Source organism: Hyposmocoma kahamanoa, unplaced genomic scaffold (genome assembly GCF_003589595.1).
Source record: "Hyposmocoma kahamanoa isolate Upper Pololo Valley unplaced genomic scaffold, ASM358959v1 92, whole genome shotgun sequence".
In the NCBI taxonomy this organism is placed as follows: Eukaryota; Metazoa; Arthropoda; class Insecta; order Lepidoptera; family Cosmopterigidae; genus Hyposmocoma; species Hyposmocoma kahamanoa.
The window spans coordinates 16,761,660-16,784,140 of NW_020654748.1; the positions used below are offsets into that span (position 1 = coordinate 16,761,660).

Genomic DNA, 22,481 nt, shown 5'->3' on the forward strand with positions numbered 1-22,481 from the left:
GTATGTATGTATGTATGTATGTATGTATGTATGTATGTATGTATGTACGATAAAAATGTGACGACAGATAATAGTATCTGTAAATGTGATACTGTAGTGTAAACGACAAGGCAGCTGCCGTGAACAGATAAATTGCCGTCACCATCTAGTGGGAGCAGCTAGACACGACAGTCGTTCAACGTTAAAATAAACGTCCACGACACAGATCAACAAAACAAAATAAAACGTTACGACGTAATGGAAACGCGCCCGAGGGATTGTAACCGTAAGCATTAACGCACACTTTCACGACCTGATACGATATAATATTATACGATTCGCCTATATATTTTGGCGTCCAAAATCAGCGGTGTCTTGATAAGAAATTATGGGCAGAACGAAAACGAAAGGCGTCTACGATTATGATGAGATGAGAAAACTGCTTATAAATTTTAAACGTTAAAACGTTGTACTTTTTGAAATAAGCGTCGTCATATTTTTTTAATTGTGGCAGTCAATAAGCGTGCTTATAAACCATTTATAAACGAACGTTTCACCTAAACACTTTAATTTGAAGCTTACAAAACCGTTTAGAAAAATATTTAAGCCCATAAACTTTACGTGAAAAAGCTTGCAACACTGTGTTGACAACGAAAATTAAGAGTAGGTTTGCAGATAAGTAAGTTTATTTGTAAAACATAAGTTTTATTTTTTATTTATAACATTATTGTTCACATTGACAAATTAATTTGTTTAAACATAGATGGCGGGACTTGATGCTTCGGAGCGTTGTAAAAAAGAAATTGTAGAGTATTGAACTAAGCAACGCTTACTTAATATTTTAAGCGTGTTTATGTGCTTATATTAAAAAGCAAAATAGCAAACTTTTTATTAAAATTGTTTTTCGTTTAAACGCCCGCCTATGACGGATAATTTCTTATCAGAATTATTAATTTTATTAAAAATAATTCACATTTGTCCGCAAAACCTAATAATAAATAAGAAAAAAAAACCATCCAAATTCAGCATACGACCAGCTTATAAAGTGTGCTACACAATTGCTCTCATCATACTTCAGATACAATAAGTACAAAGTTCAAATATTATTAAGTGTTCAGTGCTAAGTAGTTTGATCATGTTACTTTAGCAACAAAGCCTCAATATAATTGTGTACCTAATAATTAAAAAAGAAGGTACATATATGTTTTCTATTAATATCTGTCTATACAATATGTATGGATTTACTATAACTAGGTTTTGAAGCTACAAACATGAATCATAAAACCGACAACTAGCTACAAAATGCCAACAATTTTTTTCCTAACGTGCGCTCTACCCATATATCCTCATTTACAATATCTATATATATCTTTCTATACTTCACGCAGTATATTTAAGAAAAGGCGTGGATATTTTCATTTATTATCATTGAATACTGAAATTAGTTTTATAACAGGGTTTTCGTTAATCTTTAAAGCTAACACTGACCAATATTTCTTCATAAATGTAATATGGTTTGGTTAATATAATTTGAAGAGGTCTGACAACTGACATTGATTTCAACAATATTAAACAAATATTGTTATTAAATAATTACCAAAAAAGATATGATCATTTTACATAAGACTACGCAACATACATTTTTCTTGTTTGGATTTAATTTAGTTGCAAACTATGAGCTGTCGGAGCCCTTCGTTTAGTAACGGAACTATAAGTGTAACTTAACGTATAGCTATAATAAACAATTGAACCTTTTCAGTGGTAATATTTTAAGTTTCTGAGTAAATAACCGACTCATTTCCTTGCACCTACATAATGGGAACATCATTGTTATTTTAAAATATATTGGAGTATAACTATAGAAGCCTTTTATTAACTACATACAAATGCCCGTGAAATATTTTGAATAGTTATAAAACCACCAATACATCGAATCTTTCTTAATTATAAATATAAAAGTTGTTTTCTATTAAAAGCTATGTTCTTGAAGAGGTTCCCTCTTCAGAGAATATGGTACGGGATTGTTGGAAACTTAGGAAACACATGGGGAAACACTAAGCCTCTGTCTATAAAACGAGTGGTTGAGTTAAAGACCTATAGTATTCTTGGAGAAAAAATGATCAAACAGTTTTAGCTAAACTAAATGGAGATTTTTTTTCGAAATATTCCACAAGCATTGACAATAACACTTACGTTAATTAATAATCACGAGGTTAAGACTGGAATAGGTTCTGTTGCTTCGCGTCGTTCTCGAACTCGCTCCACGCATTATTCAGTTCCATAAAGATCATTTTCGCTAGTTTCTCGTTAGGGGTGCCTACTTGCTGCAATATGAAATATAAAATAATAAATAATAAATAACGCACACACTCAACATAGCCCCGCACTAGGGAAACCCTGTGTCGCGGGTGCCATGGACACACACATAGACAACCACAAATTACACCCAAACTCACGAGAGAAATAATTGTAGGCCATACAACTATTTCTCCCGGCCCGGGAAGCGAACCTGGGACCTCTGCGTGGCAGTCCGGCATGGTAACCGTTCGGCCACGGAGGCAGTTGATGCGTATAACATTAGCAAATTATTAAATGTACAAAACCCAATCGCACGTAACACACGCACATCCGATGAAACAGTGACTTAACTTACATTTGCGAAAATTTCCAAAAAAACGAGTAAAGTATTTTTTTGTTCTTTACGATTCAAACAAATGTTGCTCAATTAGAAGAACTCTTAAAAAATATGTAAAGGCAAGCATGATGTATTCGTATTCGTATATATATTTCTTTGTTAAGTAATTTTCACATTTTATTTTGTAGTTAATCCAAGAGTTTAATGTACCTTCCGTGGGATAAAAAGTTCTTAGATTCGGATTATTTATTATATCACATATCGTTAGAAAAGTATAGCACAGTAAATTAAGAAAAGTAAGGTAACTCTGTACAAAGTAGCAGCGCGGCTTGCATGTGAGCGCGACTGCCGCGAGCCGTGTACGGGCGCACAAATTCGCATAATAATGAAATGAACGCGTTGGAATACTAGTGTTATGCAATGTGACTGCATCGCGAGGTTACGCGAATGTGTGCGTCCATACACGGCGCGCGGTAGGCTCGCACACCCATAGGCCGCGCTGCTGTGAGTTTATATGGAGCGACTGAGCCGCTGAATATAATTAGAGCCTTAAACATTGTCCTTACATATTATTTACCAAAAAGCCTCCAACATAGCGCAATTTTTGAGATAATACTATGTTAGTTGTAATTTGGGATATGTTACTCAAAAGATTATTTTAATAGGTTAAAAGTATGTAATATTTTGTTACCTTATCGGGATGAACAGCAAGACAAGCCTTGCGATAGTTCTTCTTGACGTCAGCGGGAGTGACAAGCTGCGACATGTTGCACGTCGTCCACCGACAATCCTCCCATACCACTGTGTGTAGAGAGCAGAGTAGTGCACGAATGTTCCCTTCCTTGCCTTCAGTCTGAAATAAAAAGAATGAACTCACTGCCCCGCATTAAAGTAGGCCTGGAAATTGATAGGACAATTAAAGGGCTAAACACGTGTGAAAAACATCGTCATTATAGTACATACATTACTGCTGGGAGCGGGTCTCCTCCTCCGAGAAGCTTCAGGCAATCTGCCACGCCGCCCTATGAGGCTAGGTAACTTCACACGTTAGCCAAGCTTTGTGAACCTTCTTCAACATGTAGGTTTTATCACAATGTTTACCTTCACCGCTAGCGAGAGGTATTTGCTGCTAAACATTGACAAATGTACCTAACATGATACATGACGCGACTGATATTCCAACCGTCCACCTGTAATTTTTTTTTTTTTATATTACCCAGTGACGGGACGAACAAGTCGCGCGCCTGGTGTTAAGCGACTCATCTGTCCGTAGCAGTTGCAGTGCCACTCACAGCTTTAAATCGCAAAAATCTGAGGGACAGTGCCACTGCGCCTAGCCTGATATATAAGTTGACAAGTTCCATATGCCTGTAATTTCACCAAATAAGAAGCAAACGCTCTTTCGCTGGGTTTGTATGTTTGTGAAAAACAGGTTAAAATAAGTGGTGGTCTGTCTTTTTTTATGCCATATTTGGCCGTGCTAATTATAATTGCCTCCGTGGCCGAACGGTTATCATGCTGGACTGCCACGCAATAGACCTCGGGTTCGATCCTAAGCTGGGAGATATATTTGTATGGTCTATATTTATTTATCTCGTGAGTTTGAGTGTAATTGGTGGTTGTCTATGTGTGTGTCTATGGCACCCGCGACACAGGGTCTCCCTAGTGCGAGGCTATGAGTGTGTACGTTATTATTAATTAACAATTGATAGTAGTAATCAGTACACTAACCCATTCAAGTATTTTTATTTTTTCAGGGTCCATTTCTTTAGCCATCTCTTCTTTCCGCATAGCGTTCATAGTTCTGGGTCCAGCTTCACGTTTGGCGAAGTCGTAGCCTTGACTGCCAAGGAGGTCGCCGAACACATCGCCTGACTTCTTGGGTTTGTCGTCAGCTGGTGTTTTAGCAGGTTCAAAATGCGCTCGACTAAAAATAACAAATGTGCGATATAAAGAGTGAGAAATTCACTGGACTATGAGCACTAGAGGAAACAAATCCTCTCCAGGTAGTATTAAAAAAATTATAATAATATGAGGGCCGGCTAAAAAGTAATTTTAAAGTCAAAGTCAAGTCAATCTACTGATCAACAATTTTTTCAATATCTGTGCAAGGTCAATGCACTTATTAAATAGCAAAATTTTATTGCCTTAATAAACTCTCATTACTAAGTTGAATAATGCATATTTGTCACTCGATAACTAAGACCAGAAAAATGACTATAGTCAGTAGTGTACAGATGCTCCGCCCCTTTTCGCAAAAGTATCCTTTGTATGAATCTTGTATGGTACCAGTAAGGTGTGACGTCACTGCTATTACCGTTGCTTTATTGTAACTCTACCATGAGCTTACTGTGACAGTTGTCGCTAGCAATCGCGTGAATTATTTGACAATTTCATTTGGCAAATGGTACAGCGCCCTCTAGTAGTCACAGGAAGAAGTAACATTTTACACATATTTTTTACGCGGTCGTTAACGACGCATAATATGACTATAAATTCATGGTAAAGAGACTGATTTCGGAAAGCCTGTAACCTATACATAATATTTATTTTTCAACGAATAAATATCGAAAGAAAGACTAAGTAAATGACATACCTGTAATCAGGTTGATGCGCAGGCGAACGCGCTGGTGTGTGCGTTTGGTGCATCGGAGTATGTGCCGGAGACGCTCGAGGTGTAATGCCGGGCGTTGACCCCGGCTGGGCGGTCGGCTGATTAGGGATACTTGTGGGGATATTAGCACCGAGAAGGTTGAGGTCTGCGAACGGGTCCTTTTTCGTTTGAGCTTGTTCTGGAGGTGGGTTTTGTTGTCGAACTGCAAAATAAGATTAGAACTAACTACCTTGGCTCAGCAACCGAAAGAGAATATTGGCATATGACACTAGAAGACGCCAATCTGTCATCGCTTGTGGCATTTGGCTATTAGGAAAGGGCTTGGGTATATATATATATTGTATATGGGTATACTCGGTATAGTAAATTCATTGAAAGGACGTGCGAAATTTTGAACTCTTTTCCAGCAGTTCACAGTGACAGTTATCGCTAGTGACAACGTTAAATCTATGCCTCCATGAATGCTACGCCAATTTAATTTTTTGACCTGTTCCGTTTTTACTTTGTTTTAACAAAATTCGTTTTTTTTTCATTATTATTTTGTTTTTTGTTTCTTTTTTTTCACTAAATTCGGAGAGTATAATCAGTAAATAAATAAGGCTGTTTACAAAAATAACAGAAAATGACCAAAAAATAATGTTGGCGTAGTGTTCATTGGAGGTATCGAAATATTTATATGCAAAGCTACTTTCTTGTGACCGCTAGGCCATAATAATTTTTTTTTTTAATTTTTAACAGTCGTTAAAGACAATCGTGAATATAAATGTGAGGCTCCAGTACTTAAAAAGACATTTAATAAAATTACATTTAAATTTTATGTATACTCGTATAGTTATTACTAATGGTTTCAACAGCATTAATTAAATAAATACGGAAAATTATGTTTAGTCAGAATATCAAAAATTTTCCATATGATTTTACTTGTCTTATAAAATGTTTACCATCATCAGTGGCCATCTTTGGCGTAAGCAGCGGTTCTTGCTTAGGCAGTGGGTCGTTGAGTCCGAACGGATCGAAATTAATGTCACTCGATTTTGCTGTGGCAGTGACTTCTGGTTCAGTGGGTGGAGCTGGTAGATCGCTGAATATGGACTCGGAAGAGAAAGGCTGCAAAAAGATTGATCTATGACCTTTTGGTAGCAACAAAAAAAGATGTCTATTAATAAGAAATCTATTTCTAAACTTTATTAGATAAAGATAAATTTATTTCAATATAACTTAATCTAATACAAGTACAACAAATGTAAACAAAGCTATTTAGTATTAAACTATAAGAAGGGAATCTAAATTACACATTATTCATAGTAAAGCTTCATAGTAATGTGTAATTGCGATGCCTATTAACTTGCTATAAAATACCATAATATTTTAAGAGCAGCGCCTAAGTAAGGTAAGTCAATTCCTGCCGGTTTTACCAAGAATGCATGAGTATTTAGCTGAGTAAGTTCTCTGGGCATGTAACTATTTCTTTTTAGATGTACATCTAAAAATATATATAATGTTTGCGACGTCTCCTTTTTAAAAGTTTAGTAAATGAAGAATATATCTTACCGTAGGATTATCAGCCGCAGCCTGAACACTCAGGAAGTCGCCAAAAGCATCATCCTGCTTCTCCATCATACCGAAGAAATCGAAGGACTCCTCGCTTTTTAGTTTCTTTTCCGCTTTGGGCTGTTGAGCGGCGTCCGAGGAGTTCAGATTTAGAAAGTCCGCGGTGGCCGAGGAGGACGTGAGAGGTGATGGCGGTGCGGGGTGTGCAGGGGGAGCAGGCTTAGGAGGCGCGACACGTGGCGGGGGTTGCGGAGAGGGGGGTGCTGGACGAGCAGGTGGCTGCTTCTCCGTCTCCTTTTGAGGGTACTCGTCAGCTGTGACTGTAAATTCATTTATTACGCCTTGCAATTTGTCTTAATTGACGTTTTATTGAAACTGTATTATTACAATGCTTATTGCAAATTTATCAGTCTTATTGGTGTAACGTTTAAATTTCAAAGTTTAACATTAATTTTCGTTACATAGTGTCCTAACAAGATATTCTTATAATAAAAACAAAGATCTTTCGTTCATTCATTTTTCATAACATTTTTACTACCAATAATAAGTAAATTTAAAATTAATCAATTTTACATGCATTCTCATTATGCTCAACATTCTCTTATATTAAAAACAGTAATATAAGAGAATGTTGAGAATAATGAGAATCCATTCTCATGAAATCTCAAATTATGTAGGTTTTATTGTAAATAATAATTATTTTTTAGTACATTTGCATGACTAAGTTCAATTCATACAAAGTTTCCTTAGTGACGTTGATCGTGATTGTGTTACAGTGCACAACTAATGCATTAGAAAAACCTAGACCAACTCAAAGTTTGGAAAACATTATTATGGATGAACTAATGACACATTCATTGTAAGTGCTGCATGCTGTGAATCTTGTGTATAAAAAAATTAAATAAATTTATCACGTATGTGAGAGAAAAATATATAAATGTAAATAATGTCATGAAATTTAAATAAGTGAGAAAACAAAAAGAATATAATATTGTCATTGTTATAAAAAACTACTTATGAACAATCACTCTAAGACATACTTGTCTGCGGCAATGCCGAGTTGCTTCGAAGATTCGCTGCATAAACATAAGATACATATTTCAATACAATAATTTATATATAGTTCAGTTGAGAATTAATGTAATGTGTTACTAATATAAATAATCCTAGTGAATAAATTATAATAGGTACGGTAAAGCCATACAAACGTAGCAGCGACGGCTTGTATGCGAGTCCGCCGCGCGCCGTGTACGGTCGTACACATTTGCATAATAATGGAACGCGAGTGCATCGCGAAATTATGCGAATATGTGCGTCCGTATACGGCACGTGGTAGGCGTACACACATACAAGTCACGCTGCTACATTTGTACGGAGTTCCAATTCGTACTGAGTATATTAGAAATTCAAAAAGTTTAAATAGATATTTCAACAAACGTAATATCGAAAACCTGTACTCGATTTTTCGGGGGTGATTTTACTCATGAATCTATGCACAAAAAAATCTGCAGTTTGTGTAACCATATTTTGAAACAGGTGATTCTAATCGATTTGTTAGGTATTTCGTGATTGCTACATATCGGAAATGAAACTGTTTTTCCGTATCTTAAATCGCGATTGTTTGCAGGTCACAAGCCACGGCGGAGTTTGAAAAAAAACAAACATTTACTAACAAGAAAAATATCGGTTTTACATCCGAAAAAAAAATCTAATGTGTAGGAACCGCGAAATACGGTATTTGTTACAGTGTTGTTGTAAAAAGTAAACATAATGACTTACCGAAATTGTCAATAGTCTCATCTCTCTCCAAATTGGTAGAGAACAATACATCGGGTGTTCTAATAGGGAACGAATGGTCCGCTTCCCAAATGTCGCAACGTGGTTTACGACGCTCCTTGTTCTGTACCAGTAGACTGATTATCACGCTCGTGTTGTTTGAGAAGTGATCGTTCACCGGTAGTGAATCGTCTATGCCATCGATCTCTGGCCTGTTTTAAGAAAATATATCGATAAATAAAACATATGAAATAGTATAAAAAAACTGCTCCGTGGCCGAACAGTTACCATGCTGGTCGGTCACGCAAAGGTCCCGGGTCCGATTCTCAAGCCGGGAGTAATATTTGTATGGCCTACATTTATTCATCTCGTAAGTTTGTGTGTAATTTGAGGTTGTCTATGTGTGTCCATGGCACCCGCGACCGAGGGTTTCCCTAGTGCAAGTTTAAAAAAAAAACTGGTTTATTTCAAAGCTGACAAAGTCAATATGACATATGTATTATGGCATTTTTTAACGGCAACCATATCGTCACTCTCTATGATATCCTCCCCTCTAAAATCCCCCGTCCCGTTAATATCCATTTCCTCCTAATGTTAGTCCACTCCCCCTTTGAGTATGTCCTGTGTAAATTTATTGAAAGTAACAATTTGTTTCTGTAATAGTCTGTGTATATTGTCTGTTGTTGTAGATTCTCCTCTCAACGAATTCTATCGAAATTCACCGGTCAACTTTAAAGTAAAAAACTGAATCATCTATTAAATCCATGTAGCTACAACATTATAAAGAAGAAGAAGCAGAAAGAATTAATTTCTTCCACTGAAAGGAACATTGATATTATTATACAAAGATTGAACGGAAAGAAAAATTAAGTTAAGAGATAAGTACAGTGCTTTTCCCGAGCCCATATTTTTTCAAGGTCTCTCGGCAACCTTCGTGTTTCGGCTGTAATCAGGTTTTATTCAGTTGCCCTTTGCCTTTGGCACAGACCGGACGCTTTCAGTCGACTTGGAAATATATAAAGTTGCCATTATATTTTTATTTATTACAATTATTATTATCATTTTTATTATTTATAATTTTATAGTAAATACCTGTTCGAGCAGCGCGGAAAGTGATTATTCCATCGATGGCGAACATACTAACATAGCTATGTCAGTTGAAGAAATGCGTCCAGATACGGACTGAATTGAAATGATTAATAACCGAAAAAAAATATTCATTTTTAGTTATTTAAAAAAAGCACACTTTATTTACTTCACATTTTTGTTAACTTGCTCATTGGCATGGAGTAAATGTTATTAAAAAATAGGCAAATAGTTTTACAGCTCTATATAGTTCACACTGAATTCAAAACAAAACAACAAAAAATACAGTTGTTCAAAATTCAAATTATTATAGATTTTACATTTAATAATTAATGGGCGTGGAAATTAATATTCGTGTGCATTCGGAAATCCGATGATTGCCGAGGGGCATTGAGAAAATAGAAGCACTGTAAGATGGTGACTCGAGTAGTAGCTCAGTTGGTAAAGAGCAGTGGCTCCGGCATTGCAAAAGACAATAGTTCGAGTCCAATCGGTTCGAAGGAATTTTTCTTTGTATTCCAACTTTGTATCAATAATAATAAATATTTTCAGAAAAAATATAAGAAAATCATGATAATAAAACATCAAGGACGACCTCAGTGGTTGAGTGTTTTGCACGTTGGTTTTCATGGTGACGCTATCACTGAGGTCCCGGGTTCGATCCCCGGCCGGTTCATTGTAGAAAATTTTACTTCTGAATTATATCTGGTCTGGGTATTTGTGGTACCGTCGTTGTTTCGGATTTTCATAACACAAGTGCTTTAGTTACTTACTTTGGGGTCAGAGCAACATATTATGATGTTGTCTATCATGATCAGGGATCGGAATAGGCAGAGTTTTTTTACCTAAACTTCGAGGAACATAGACAGAAAATGGAGACTGCCTTACAATCAATTGCAATATTTTTTAGGTCCTGGACCTGTTCGGGATTCGGGAAATCACTTAAGTATATTATAAATTGACGTAATTAGTGACAGGCAGAAACACTATACATATTTATTTATATAACTTTGCGAAACAGTGGGTCGGATCAGCGATTTTGCGGACATTGGGTTTTTTTACGATATCTCTCTAAAAAAAGTGCCAAACGAGAGATCCTATTGTCGTAATTAAATATTAACACATCACATTTTGCCATAAATCTAATAGTTTAATAGGAAAAAAATAAAATATCTATTTATTGTCCACAACTTCAAGGTATCCATACTTTTTTCCCTACTTGAAGACAGAATAAAACACATGAATTAATAAGTCTTTTATTTTATTTATGTTTTTTAATTGAAATAAAAGACTCGTCATTCATCAATCGTCATCGAAATCGTCATTTCACATAATTTGTGTTACATAAATTTCTCACTCCTCTGTATAATCACTTAAAAACAAAAATCTATTTGGTAACAGTCTGTTTCCCGTTTTTAATAATGCATTACCTGCTTTTGAGAACAAAAGTAGGAACAAACTCCGCCGGAATTGCGAGGTACTCAAATAACATAACGTTTGTCAGGTATGTTAATTCAAATGTTTGTAATTATTTTTTTTCATTCTCATTCTTATAAAGAGGCAAATGGTGGCATACACTATACAACCAAGTCATATGTGACGAAGGTTGCTATTAAAAAAAAATCGCAAGGTGGCTTGCGTTATGATATGCGGTGTCCTAAGTAGAAATTATTCACAACGATACGATACTTGTCAAAAAGTACTAATACCTGAAAAGTATCGAGTACGAAAGTATCGGTGTCGGAAGGAAAAGCACTTGATACCAAAAAGTATCGATACTATTCCACGTCCCTACTTAGGACAATATTTAAAAATACACAAAAGTATTTGGAAAGTTGTAAACATACCTGGAAAACTTGATGGCATGCTGGTCGTACGCCAGAAAACCAGTGTGGAAAGAGACTGATAGTATCGGCACATTATGTATGCGACCTAGCTGTTGTCTTGCGTGGTACACTGATATTAACACGTCGCCCACTACTGTCGTGTCCAGTGGGAGGGTCACCTGTGGGAACATTTGGAAATGAACGCTTAAGTAGAGCTTTCAAATGTATTAATACAATGGTAGGCAAGTGTTTAGATATTAGAACTAGCAGCTCACATTTTAAATCCAATATTTCTTTTGCTTCACGTCTTCACAGAAAGGATAAACAATATAGGCAGTCTTAATGAAAATATAGATGTTGTATATTCTTTTTTTAACCTTCTCCTTCCTGTCCTTATCCCACGCTAGGTGGGGTCGGTACAACATGTGTTTTCCTTTCAGCCGTCATTTCCATACTCACACCTTTCTTATCCACGTCATCTTTCACACAGTTGATTGTGGTTGTTATTCACAATACTTTTTTATATTTATTTAAAATACAAAAAACTTCTATTAAGTGTATTGAAATTATACATCAGGTACCATCACGAACAAACCTAATACAACAAGAAAATGGTTTAAATGAAAATGGACCGGTGTAATATCGTCATGTGATCGTTTTAACTAATGAAAAGCGCGCTGTCTTATTCACAATAAAATTATGTACGTTCTAAATATAGCTATGTACAGCAGTACCTAAAGTCCTACCGATTAAGAGTCAATACTATCTCAGCTCGAATTTAATTTTTTCCCGTACTAATATGGTTCATTTTGCTTGGGGACGGTGGCCTTATTTCAGCATTTATTTATTTAGAAACGAAATTAAAGCCATTTGAAAAATATATATCGTATACTATCCGTGTTCTATTCAGTTCATTGATATAAAAAAAATAATTGGTATATGTAAAGTACCTATTGAATACAGCTGTTTACTTGTAAAATTTCGAGATAAGCTTACGTTTTTTTTCTATCGTGAAAATTTTTAGGAAACGTGTTTTCACAAAATATACTAGTCGTATATCCTTAATTTTACTATATATTATTTCCAAAGTGCTCGATTCAACACTTACGTTGTTATGCGGAATTAACCAAAGCCGTTTGAGGTCGTATCGACTCCTGGTAGCAGCGCGGTGCGGGAGGGGTGACAGTTTACATACATATGTGAAATATTTACAACATATTATTATGTCGGTACGTACCTTGCCCTCAGCCATCGTGTAAAGATGCAATCTATCGTAATCTTGTAGCGTGGAAAGCAGCATTCTGTCTTCGTTGTAGATTTCAATGTACGGTCTGCATCCGTCTCTGTGGTACGATAATATAACAATCAAATAACAACAACAACGCACACACTCATGCCCCGCATCAGGGAAACCCTGTCGCGGGTGTAATGGACACATACAGACACAACCATAAATTACACCAAAACTCTGGAGAGAAATAAATGTAGGCCATACAAATATTTCTCCCGGCCCGGGAATCGTATCCGGGGACCTCTGCGTGACAGTCCAGCATGGTAACCTTTCCGCCACGCAGGCAGTTTTAGGGTCGTATTCTAGTACTCTACTCAATGCTCAAGTAAGGATTTGAGTATGGTTTTAAGCACTCGAAATCATACTCAAGACCCTGCCATTAGGGTCGTAGTTCCGGTGCTTGAAATCATACTCCGATCCTGACCTGAGCATTGAGTAGAGTTCTGGAATACGACCCTTAAAGTCATTTGATCCAAAGAGCGTTAAGAACCTGCACATATTATATGAACTATGATATCTAAAACTTTAATGCTTCTAATGATATAGGTCAATAGCCACTCTTATGACGCAATCGAACAATCCTTTCCGACTTGATACAGTACATTAGTATTTATTTATTAGCAAATATGTATAAATAATATGTAAGATTTAAAATCTAAAACAAACATCTGCAACATGCACATAGAAAAATTCGTTAAGGTCCGTTGGTTCGTACCGTGGCTTAGTCCGCATAGTGTCTGCTCCGGTTTGCTAAAAGACGTCGGTTCGAATCCAGCCGGATCGAAGGAATTTTTTGTAAGTGTTCTTTAAATCTTTTTTTATTAATAATTAAGAAACTAGTGGAGCAATTTCACAAAAAAATTAATATCGCGGTAGTAAAACATAATTATCATGACATTCAATAAAAACTTGAAACAAAAAATTCAACTTGCATATCATGTACCCTGTTCGGGTGTAAATAAAAACTTACAAAATAGAAAATAATCGAATTAATAAACAAAAATTAAAATGAAAATACACCACAAAAACATTGAATTGTTTGAAATCATAAAAGATCTTAATAAAACAAATCAAAGTTTTCGTAAAATAATGAATTTAAATACTAATTATTATTATTGATGTAGGAACTAATTCGAGGAGACAATATTTCTTCATCCTTTAAAAATTCTCCTGTAGTGTAATATCACTTTTCTTTGAGAGCACTTTTCTTCACTTTAGAGAAACGAATTTTTATAACATGGGATCTTATTGTATATTACTATTGAGCAGTTATGCGGGCTATTTTTAAATATAGTAAGTTTAGGTGAGCGAAGGAATATCAGTTCATGTTGTCTGCATTCACTTCTAAAATTTTCAAAAAAAAAAAAAATTTTTTTCTTACTAATAATGCTGTTTCAACTATAAACATGTGTAGTTAATTAGCCAATAGATTCATCTGGTTCGTGTAGTTTAGTTGTCTTACCTGGCTTTCGTGAAGAGAGGCACGGGCTGAATAGTGAGTGATACCAACGACACCGGCCTGAAGTGAGGGAGTATTGGCTCAGGTCTGAAAACAGATGTGCTCATTCGTTCCATAAAATGTCATCATGTCATCATTTTGTAAAAAGCGCGAAAGCGCCATTTCGAAAAATTTTTCAGGGGAGCATGTTTTTCATTACTGTTTTAAAATATTTACGTCTTGTATTGAAACCGAAATAGAATTTTAAAACAGGACGTAAATATTTTCAAACACTCGTTAAAATTAAAACTTGCTACCCTGAAACATGTTTAGAAATGGTGTTTTCTACAAAACACCGAAGTTTGAAGAGATATTTTACATATCGCACCCGCAATAATAAAGTGACAATATTATGTTAATATTAATATCAATATTCGAAAACTAAGATTTTTGGGAAACTCCCGAAATAAATTAACAAAAACATAACATATGCATTTTGTCGTATTTGTTATCAGGCAAATGTTTTATATTTCATACTTTGTCAATTCCCTAAAAATTATTTTTCTAATTTCATTGCTTCATTATTGAGTATGTTTGTCTACACTATTATTGCTGTCATAATGAATGATTGATTTTTGATGTTTTTTGGTTGTATAAAACGTTGTATTCTAGAGGTTGTTTTTCACCTACGTGCAAAGAGTTTCCAGGATTTTCAACTCTAGTTACAGTAATGAACAGGGAATTAAAGTGAATGGTGGTAAAAGTCAAAGCTTGGCTCAATTTATATTGCAGTCGAACAGAATGGAAGCGAATTTTTGTAACGACATTGCACATAGTATAATGAACTTTGGTCAATGGTCACTTGTGTAACGTACAAACTAGATACGAGTCAAAAAGCACGTCGCGCATTCGCGAGAATTCCACAGCTGCCGTCGGCGACGCCTGACGAATCCGCGGGAAGTAGCGCGAAGACAGCCGTAGTGTGACGTCAAACGTTGACGAAATATTACAGCACCAAGGCGTGTGCCTTCTCGCGCAGCGAGGCGAAATTGATGCTTTCATTCCACCGCGATGTAAATTGAGCCTTAGGGTGCTTGTATTTTTCTTTATTACGGCTCACTGAATTTACCTTATAATATTGCTCAAATAGTAAAGGTATCTGAGCTGACTAGGCGGACAGTTGATAGGCGACCGCTTCACAGCAAAGATCTGCAGCGCATCCTCGGGTACCGTCACCAGCTTTGCGTATAACAGGAGTCCGCAAAGGAGCATGCAGGACATGCCTTTGCCGTCCTACAAAACAAGCGTAAATTATTAAATTTATTGAATGTCACGGTGTTTTACTACCATGATATTCAATTTTTTTTTGTGATATTTTTTTTTAAAATAATAACGCACACACTCAACATAGCCCCGCACTAGGGAAACCCTGTGTCGCGGGTGCCATGGACACACACATAGACAACCACAAATTACACCCAAACTCACGAGAGAAATAAATGTAGGCCATACAAATATTTCTCCCGGCCCGGGAATCGAACCTGGGGCCTCTGCGTGGCAGTCCGGCATGGTAACCGTTCGGCCACGGAGGCAGTTGAATTATTACTTCACTAGTTTGTTATAATTATTAATAACAAAGATCGAACACTTATAAAAATTCATTCGAACCAGGTAGATTCGAACCAGCACCATCAGTCAATCCAAGAGCTCTGCCAATTAAGCCACGCAACGAACCAGCAGACCGTATGATTTATTCTATATGCTTCTTGTAAATCTTTGTTTTTGGTTTTTAAGCACTTTTTTGCCGTAGCGCCATCTGTGAGAAATTTATGTCCTTACCTTACCAGCTTATAGGTTGAGCGGTTATAAAACTAGAGGATTTTTTGAATTTTTAACATTTTTCTAATATACACTCAGGGCACATATACAATGACGAGTGTTATTCTATAACAAGTAACTCCATACAAACGTAGCAGCGCGGCTTTTGTGTGTGCGCGCCTGCCGTGCCGTGTTGGGACGCACACATTCTCATTATTTTGCGTGGCACTTGCGTTGCATAGCGCGGATTGTCGCAAGCGCCATTTATTATAGAATTGATGCGTGCACCCGGTGTTTAAAAAATGACATCAAATAGTAGACGTATTTATTGTTGTGGATATAATTGTTTGAACAAGAGAACCTCAATCAAATACAGCAAAATAATAGCAAATAGGTAGTAAATAATGCGCCCAGTTTGATTTGTATATCTCGTTTGGTCCAGCCATCATGACGGACACCATTTCACTTCTATTTCATCATCATACTCCAATAATCGAGATACCAATCCGCGATACTAGTATAAAAATCAATATGTAAGTACTGCATTTGACAAAGGTTATTTCAATACAGCACGAAAGCAATGTGATGAATACCTTAATTTTGTCAAATTACGGTGGTAGTAAGTACAACTGAAATAAAAATGTGACATGTAGCCATTGACGTGTCAAACAGGTGGGGGTTTGACTGCTTGTCTTATTATATATATTCATTCAGTGTATAGTCTGCTTTTATTACATCAACAGCTGTGGTAGCTGTAATATAATATTACGAGGTAATTGTTTTCACCTACCGCCTCTCAAAGAGGATTCGAACCCATGACCGGGTTCGAATCCGGGCTTGCTCTGAGTTTTCGGAATTTGTGTGCGAAATTTACCATGAACTTTTCGGTGAAGACCATCGTGAGGAAACTTGCTCACATCTGCAAAGCAGTTTAATGATGTGTGTGACGTTCCCAATCCGCATCGGGCCCGTGTGGGAACTACAACCCAAACCCTCTCATTGTGAGAGGAGGCCCGTGCCCAGCGGTTGGAATAATCCCATTAAATATAGGCTAACTATATTAGCTAATATTACGTCGAATGAATAATTTGTAATAGAGATGTGTGTCGATGCCCAAAGATACCTGATCCCTTAGCCAACCATTTGGTTCTGAAAACCTAACGCATTCAACAGAAAAGTGCAAAGAATTGCAGCTTTTTGGTTGAAATTTGTATTTATATAATGTAATTAAAGATCAAATTGGTTTAAAAAGTTTCTTAAAATGTCATTCATCAATGCAATAAGGAAGGCATACCAAAATGAATTTTATGGCTCCCTAGTTAAAGGTTAAGTTTGTTTAACACCTTTGTTTATGCTGATTTACTCAGAACCAAATACACAGTTAGGGGATCAGGGAGCCTACCACAACCTTTTCAAAAACAATCTTATTTCAATGTAAGCTCAAAATAAGCTTATTATAATATTACTCATATTGGTACCATGAGTCAACCAACTAATGTATTATTGCTAAAGTGATTGAAAGAACTAATGATTTTCCAATATTGTCTATTCCTTACTAAAAATAGTAATGAAATAACGCTATATGAACTATATAATGCCATCTCTTTTTTTTGTTATTTTCGAATCGTCTTATCGTAGTATAATGTTTAAGTAATTTACATTCAGAGAATTTTAACTATTAAAAAAAAGTATGTAACAATAAAATCTATTGAAATTACGTTGTTTTCAATTACTTTTTCGCATTTTCATGAAGAAAAATAAATAAAACAAGCTGAATCTTGATTGTCACGTTGTGAATTCGGAATTATAGTCTAGTGTCAACTGTTAGTGTCGCCAAGGAGCATATAGATGTCGCTGTCATAATTTTACGAAATAAATAAAAAAAATCTAAATATTGAAGAGATATATGTAAATAAATAAGTTCAAGTTAACTTTTAATCATTACAAATCAATATTAAGACAATAAAACTGAAAACAATATTGTTTCAATTCCATCCGTGTAACTATTTTAAGATTGCTAAATTTGACATAAGAACAATATTACTTTAATGATAAAGTCGCGTCATAGTACGAACTGAGTGAATGAATAGTCACAAAGCTGCCAATGAAACATTATACTTTTAACATTATAATAAGCTTACTTTAAGCGCGTCGTGGTACGAAAAGTCAATGTAAGGTTAAAGTAGTATTGTTTTAAGATGTTGTGGTAGGCCCCCAGGTGCTTTAAGGCATCAACTGTACAGTAGATATCTCACCTGACAGGTAATAACGATGGCACCCCGATCGTCCTTGGCTAGGTTCTGGTACATATGCTGCAACAGCACGTAGAGCGGCGAGAGCAGCGGCGCCCGATGCGCGGGAGTGGGCCACAGCGCGCGACACGCGTCCGTCACAAGCACGTGGCGCGGGAAGTGCAGGCGGGCGCCTCGACAGGCGTTGTACACGCAATACTGCCCGCCAGGGTGGCGGGTTTCGAGAAATACCTGCCCAAGAATTCACGAATAACGTATACGCTTTCACGCCTAATTCGTCTTTTAAATCCCGGGATCCCGAAATCGCGTGGCAATTTAGGATTTTTATATTTTAAATACACAAGGTTTTGGTTCATAACACATATTAAGGGTCTGGTATGACCAGGAATATAATAACTGGATCTCAGTTCCGCGAAAAGCTAAAATTGTCAAATTTAAACTTTGAACGATAATTTCGGTAATTATTTTTTATGGGACCATAAATTAGCATTAGGAAAACCCTGTATCGCGGGTGCCATGGACACACACAAAAAAAACACAAATTATATCCAAACTCACGAGAGGAATAAATTTATGTTATACAAATACTTCTCTCGACCCGGGAATCGAACCCAGGACCTCTGCGTGGCAGTCCAGCATAGTAACTGTTCGGCCACAAAAGCTGTTGAAAAACTAAAATTTTTAACTATACATTTTTCTTGATGTCCGAAGTTTAGACATTTTTCCCTTTCTGTATATTAAAGTTAATTTAAATGTTACATAACAAATAACATTTTACTTATGCTTAGTAATTTCATCAAGCCCGCATTCCACATTAGCGAGCAACCGAGTAAGATTATCCGACCACTGTCCAGCGTAATTCATACACTAATAGAACGGACATTTCAACCCATAAAAAAAATTGTAGCAGTAGAGCTCTTTGTGACGGAGTTCGTCCGGGGAAGTACTACCATCTTCCTATTTAAAGCTGCCAATTTTCCGTTCCGATTTTGGAAGTTAAGGGGCTGGTGAAATTTCAGGCACATGGAACTTGTCAATGTATGTCTCAAGGTGACGGGCACAGAGGCAAGTATCCCTCAGATCTTTGTGATTTAAAACTCCGAGTGGCATTGCAACTGCTATGGAAAGGTATGTCGCTTATCACTAAGCACACGACTTGTTCGTCCCGTGTCACTTAGTATCATAAATTTAAAAAAGCCATTCCTTCGGAGAAACTTACCCTGACATCTTCAATGTGGTTAGTCCTATAAGCACTTTCCAGTCCTTCAGAGGGGTATGGCATCACAATAATTCGACTAGTTATGTAAGTTATGTCGAGATCTGTTCGAGCTATGGACCTGGGAAATATGAAGATTCATATTCAATGCGAAACTTAATAATAGACTTTACCAAATTATGGTCAAACCCTAACACTCTTTCTCGAAAATATCTGTAGTATGCCGCCTCGATAAAGCTATTATATCCACATTTAGGTGTCAAATTCGAGTGATAAACGACAAACGAAATGAAAAGACATTTTTTTGTTAGATGGTTTTCACGGCAATGATTAAACAACAAAGATCAATTTTATATCGGTATCCTTGTTCTTCTAAATGTATAACAATAGTTCATTACCAAATAAGCAAACCTAGATTTATCAACTGAATTAAATATGGTCATGGGGAGGTTTATCACATATTCTACCATGCTACGGCCACTGTACTATGTATATAGATTACAATACAATGATGTCGAATCAAATTGAACAGCTCACGATTTAATTGTATTACCAGTATGCTTTTATAAGTTTGCATCATAAACGTGCACGAGGATACCAGCAGAAACTAAGGTCCAAATCTCTCCAGTCATCAAGACTCACATAAACGATAACAATAATAATGTATGACCAACCGCAACAATCACCTGGTCACAAACTAAGGAATTCCCTGTACTATGAGCGACGGAATTCACTCTGGAGCACTACCCAGAACACCCAGATCAGGACCAATTTAGAAAAATGCATTTCCCAAATTGGCCTCACCGGGAATCGAACCCGGGACCTCCATATCCAATGTCCACATAAACTAAGCTACATCTGACGGGAGCGAACTTGTATATAGATAACTTGGTGATTGTTGAAGTTAAAAAGGCTTAAAATCCATTAATCGACGATATAAAATTGTTTATAATACTCACTGTTGAACTGTTTGCATGACCTTTGAAGAAGTATCTTTCAAATTCTTCAGGAAGCTTCCAGCGCCTCCTTTTATGGACGAGAAGAGACCTCCAGAGGCGGGCGTGGGTTGCGGAGGGGGCGCGTAATGTGGCGCCGCGGGAGGTCGTGCTGGTGGAGGCGGGCGGCTCGGTTCCGGCGGTTTCGGATTCGACACTTCTTGATTGCTTACGACCACGTCGTTGTTCGCTAAAAATAAATGCAAGTATAATACGAGAGATAATACGACGTTAACAATAATATAGTTGTACTCTAAGAAATTCAAAAAGGAATAAAAAGAAATTCAAAAGGTTGATGAGACATTCGTAAGTACAGTACTTTTCGATTCGGCCGAAAATTTTACTTTTCCTTTCATATAAAAAGATATCATAAATAAATGAAAATATAGCGTACATGTTAGTTACATTTTGATTCCACAATTAAAAGTGATGTCATACTTCACCTTCAAGAATAAATATTAAATTTGCATATAAATACAATAATTAGGGTCTAGTATACACGCAATAATTAATTAAATAAAATTGTACTCAGATAAAAAATTAAAGATGTTGCGTTGTATAAAAGACTCTAATTGTAAAGTGAGAGATATTTACCTAATTACATTTGACATATACGTGCTATTCCGTAGTGAGGTTTAGCAATACTCATCTCTAAAAGAATGTACTGTATTTCTTTTTTCTATATTCAAGGTAATAATAAAAGTAAGCAATTGTGACTAATAATTTAGGTACTAGTACATTGTCCAGTGAAGAAACAAAGAAACATTTATTGGTGTATCATTACAAAAACGACAATATATAATTTACTTAGCATTTATTTCTAATAAATTTGAAATATCTTACATAGTTTTATCTTAAATGACTAATAGTAACAAAAATATTGCTCATCTATTAGATTTATAGTTATCGATTCAATAAGAATAACAAAAAATATATTAGGTATTATTTCTGTGTGATGCGAATACTCGGAAATAGAATTCAGAATAATTGGAATAAATGTTAAAATATAAATGTTACTTAACATTATATTTATTTAAAACAATTTTGGAAATCCATTTAACAGTATAAACAACAAATTCTGGCATAGAATACGAAAATATCACATTTTAACGAAAATCTGTTTAAAATATTTTAGTATTAGAATTTTAGTAAGCAACTAGCAAAAACTATAAAATTATCATTTTCTTACACTTATTTTTCTATTAAAAACATGATATTCGGGGCATATACTCATTCTTTTCTTAGAAAAGTTAATTAAATACATTTGATATTTACTGTGATGTTTTTGACTTTATGATACATAAAAATGAGGCATAAGTATTATCACGATTTCTACGAAGCTTTGAACGGACTTTGAATTTTATAAAACTATCAGATATTTAATATTCTTTATTAATTTATAAAAGAAAAACTAATTTATAATTCGGAGTTCTTGTGTCACGTCAGTGAATGCGACCGTGCAGCCTGCACAATTACAAGGCTACATCTTAGGACTTTTTAAGTCGTACAAGCATTATAGTGGGAATTAGTTGTTCCAAGTTCATACAGAGTGACAGTTTATTAATGTCCCTTACTGTAAATATTAATACATAAATAAAAAAAATATTTTAAGATATTGATAGTCAATATTTGAAAAGGCTCCCCATAGTAAAAGCCAATCTGGATGGGATGGGGACTATAATGTGCACATCAATTGCCTAGTCCCAAACTAAAGAATTCCCTGTACTATGTATACACCCAGACTAAGAACCAATTAAGAAAAGTTCATGTCCTAAACTGGGCCTACCAGGAATCGAACACGGGACCTCCTCATCCAGCGCCCACAGTAGAAATCGTTGGGCCATCGATGTCGTCAAATAACTATAATTTCTTAGTGAAGGGCATTCATTACAGACGCATAAAAGTCACCCTATATAAATGTTGGCCGACGTATCGAGCCCTGGTAACGTGCGCATTCAATATATTGTTGCAATGCGATCGGTTACAAAAGCCGGAGAAATATTT

General features: G+C 35.9%; 1 protein-coding gene across 2 annotated transcripts in view; it reads right to left on the reverse strand.

The window, feature by feature from the left end:
* Window positions 1-977: 977 nt before the first annotated feature.
* The window catches only part of LOC113236405 (cyclin-G-associated kinase), a 31,168-nt gene continuing 9,664 nt past the window's right edge, over window positions 978-22,481 (reverse strand). The window contains exons 3-17 of one of the 2 annotated variants that reach the window (XM_026472441.1): window positions 20,442-20,667; window positions 19,486-19,603; window positions 18,270-18,497; window positions 15,326-15,489; window positions 14,221-14,304; window positions 12,705-12,810; window positions 11,489-11,646; window positions 8,559-8,767; window positions 7,820-7,855; window positions 6,780-7,099; window positions 6,170-6,335; window positions 5,211-5,430; window positions 4,346-4,541; window positions 3,306-3,467; window positions 978-2,303 (exon numbers count right to left, since the gene is read on the reverse strand). In XM_026472441.1, the coding sequence (XP_026328226.1) occupies window positions 2,193-2,303; window positions 3,306-3,467; window positions 4,346-4,541; window positions 5,211-5,430; window positions 6,170-6,335; window positions 6,780-7,099; window positions 7,820-7,855; window positions 8,559-8,767; window positions 11,489-11,646; window positions 12,705-12,810; window positions 14,221-14,304; window positions 15,326-15,489; window positions 18,270-18,497; window positions 19,486-19,603; window positions 20,442-20,667 (2,504 nt within the window). In that variant the 3' untranslated portion in view covers window positions 978-2,192. The remainder of the gene's footprint in view (window positions 2,304-3,305; window positions 3,468-4,345; window positions 4,542-5,210; window positions 5,431-6,169; window positions 6,336-6,779; window positions 7,100-7,819; window positions 7,856-8,558; window positions 8,768-11,488; window positions 11,647-12,704; window positions 12,811-14,220; window positions 14,305-15,325; window positions 15,490-18,269; window positions 18,498-19,485; window positions 19,604-20,441; window positions 20,668-22,481) is intronic. The other variant, XM_026472442.1, reaches the window with a different exon arrangement.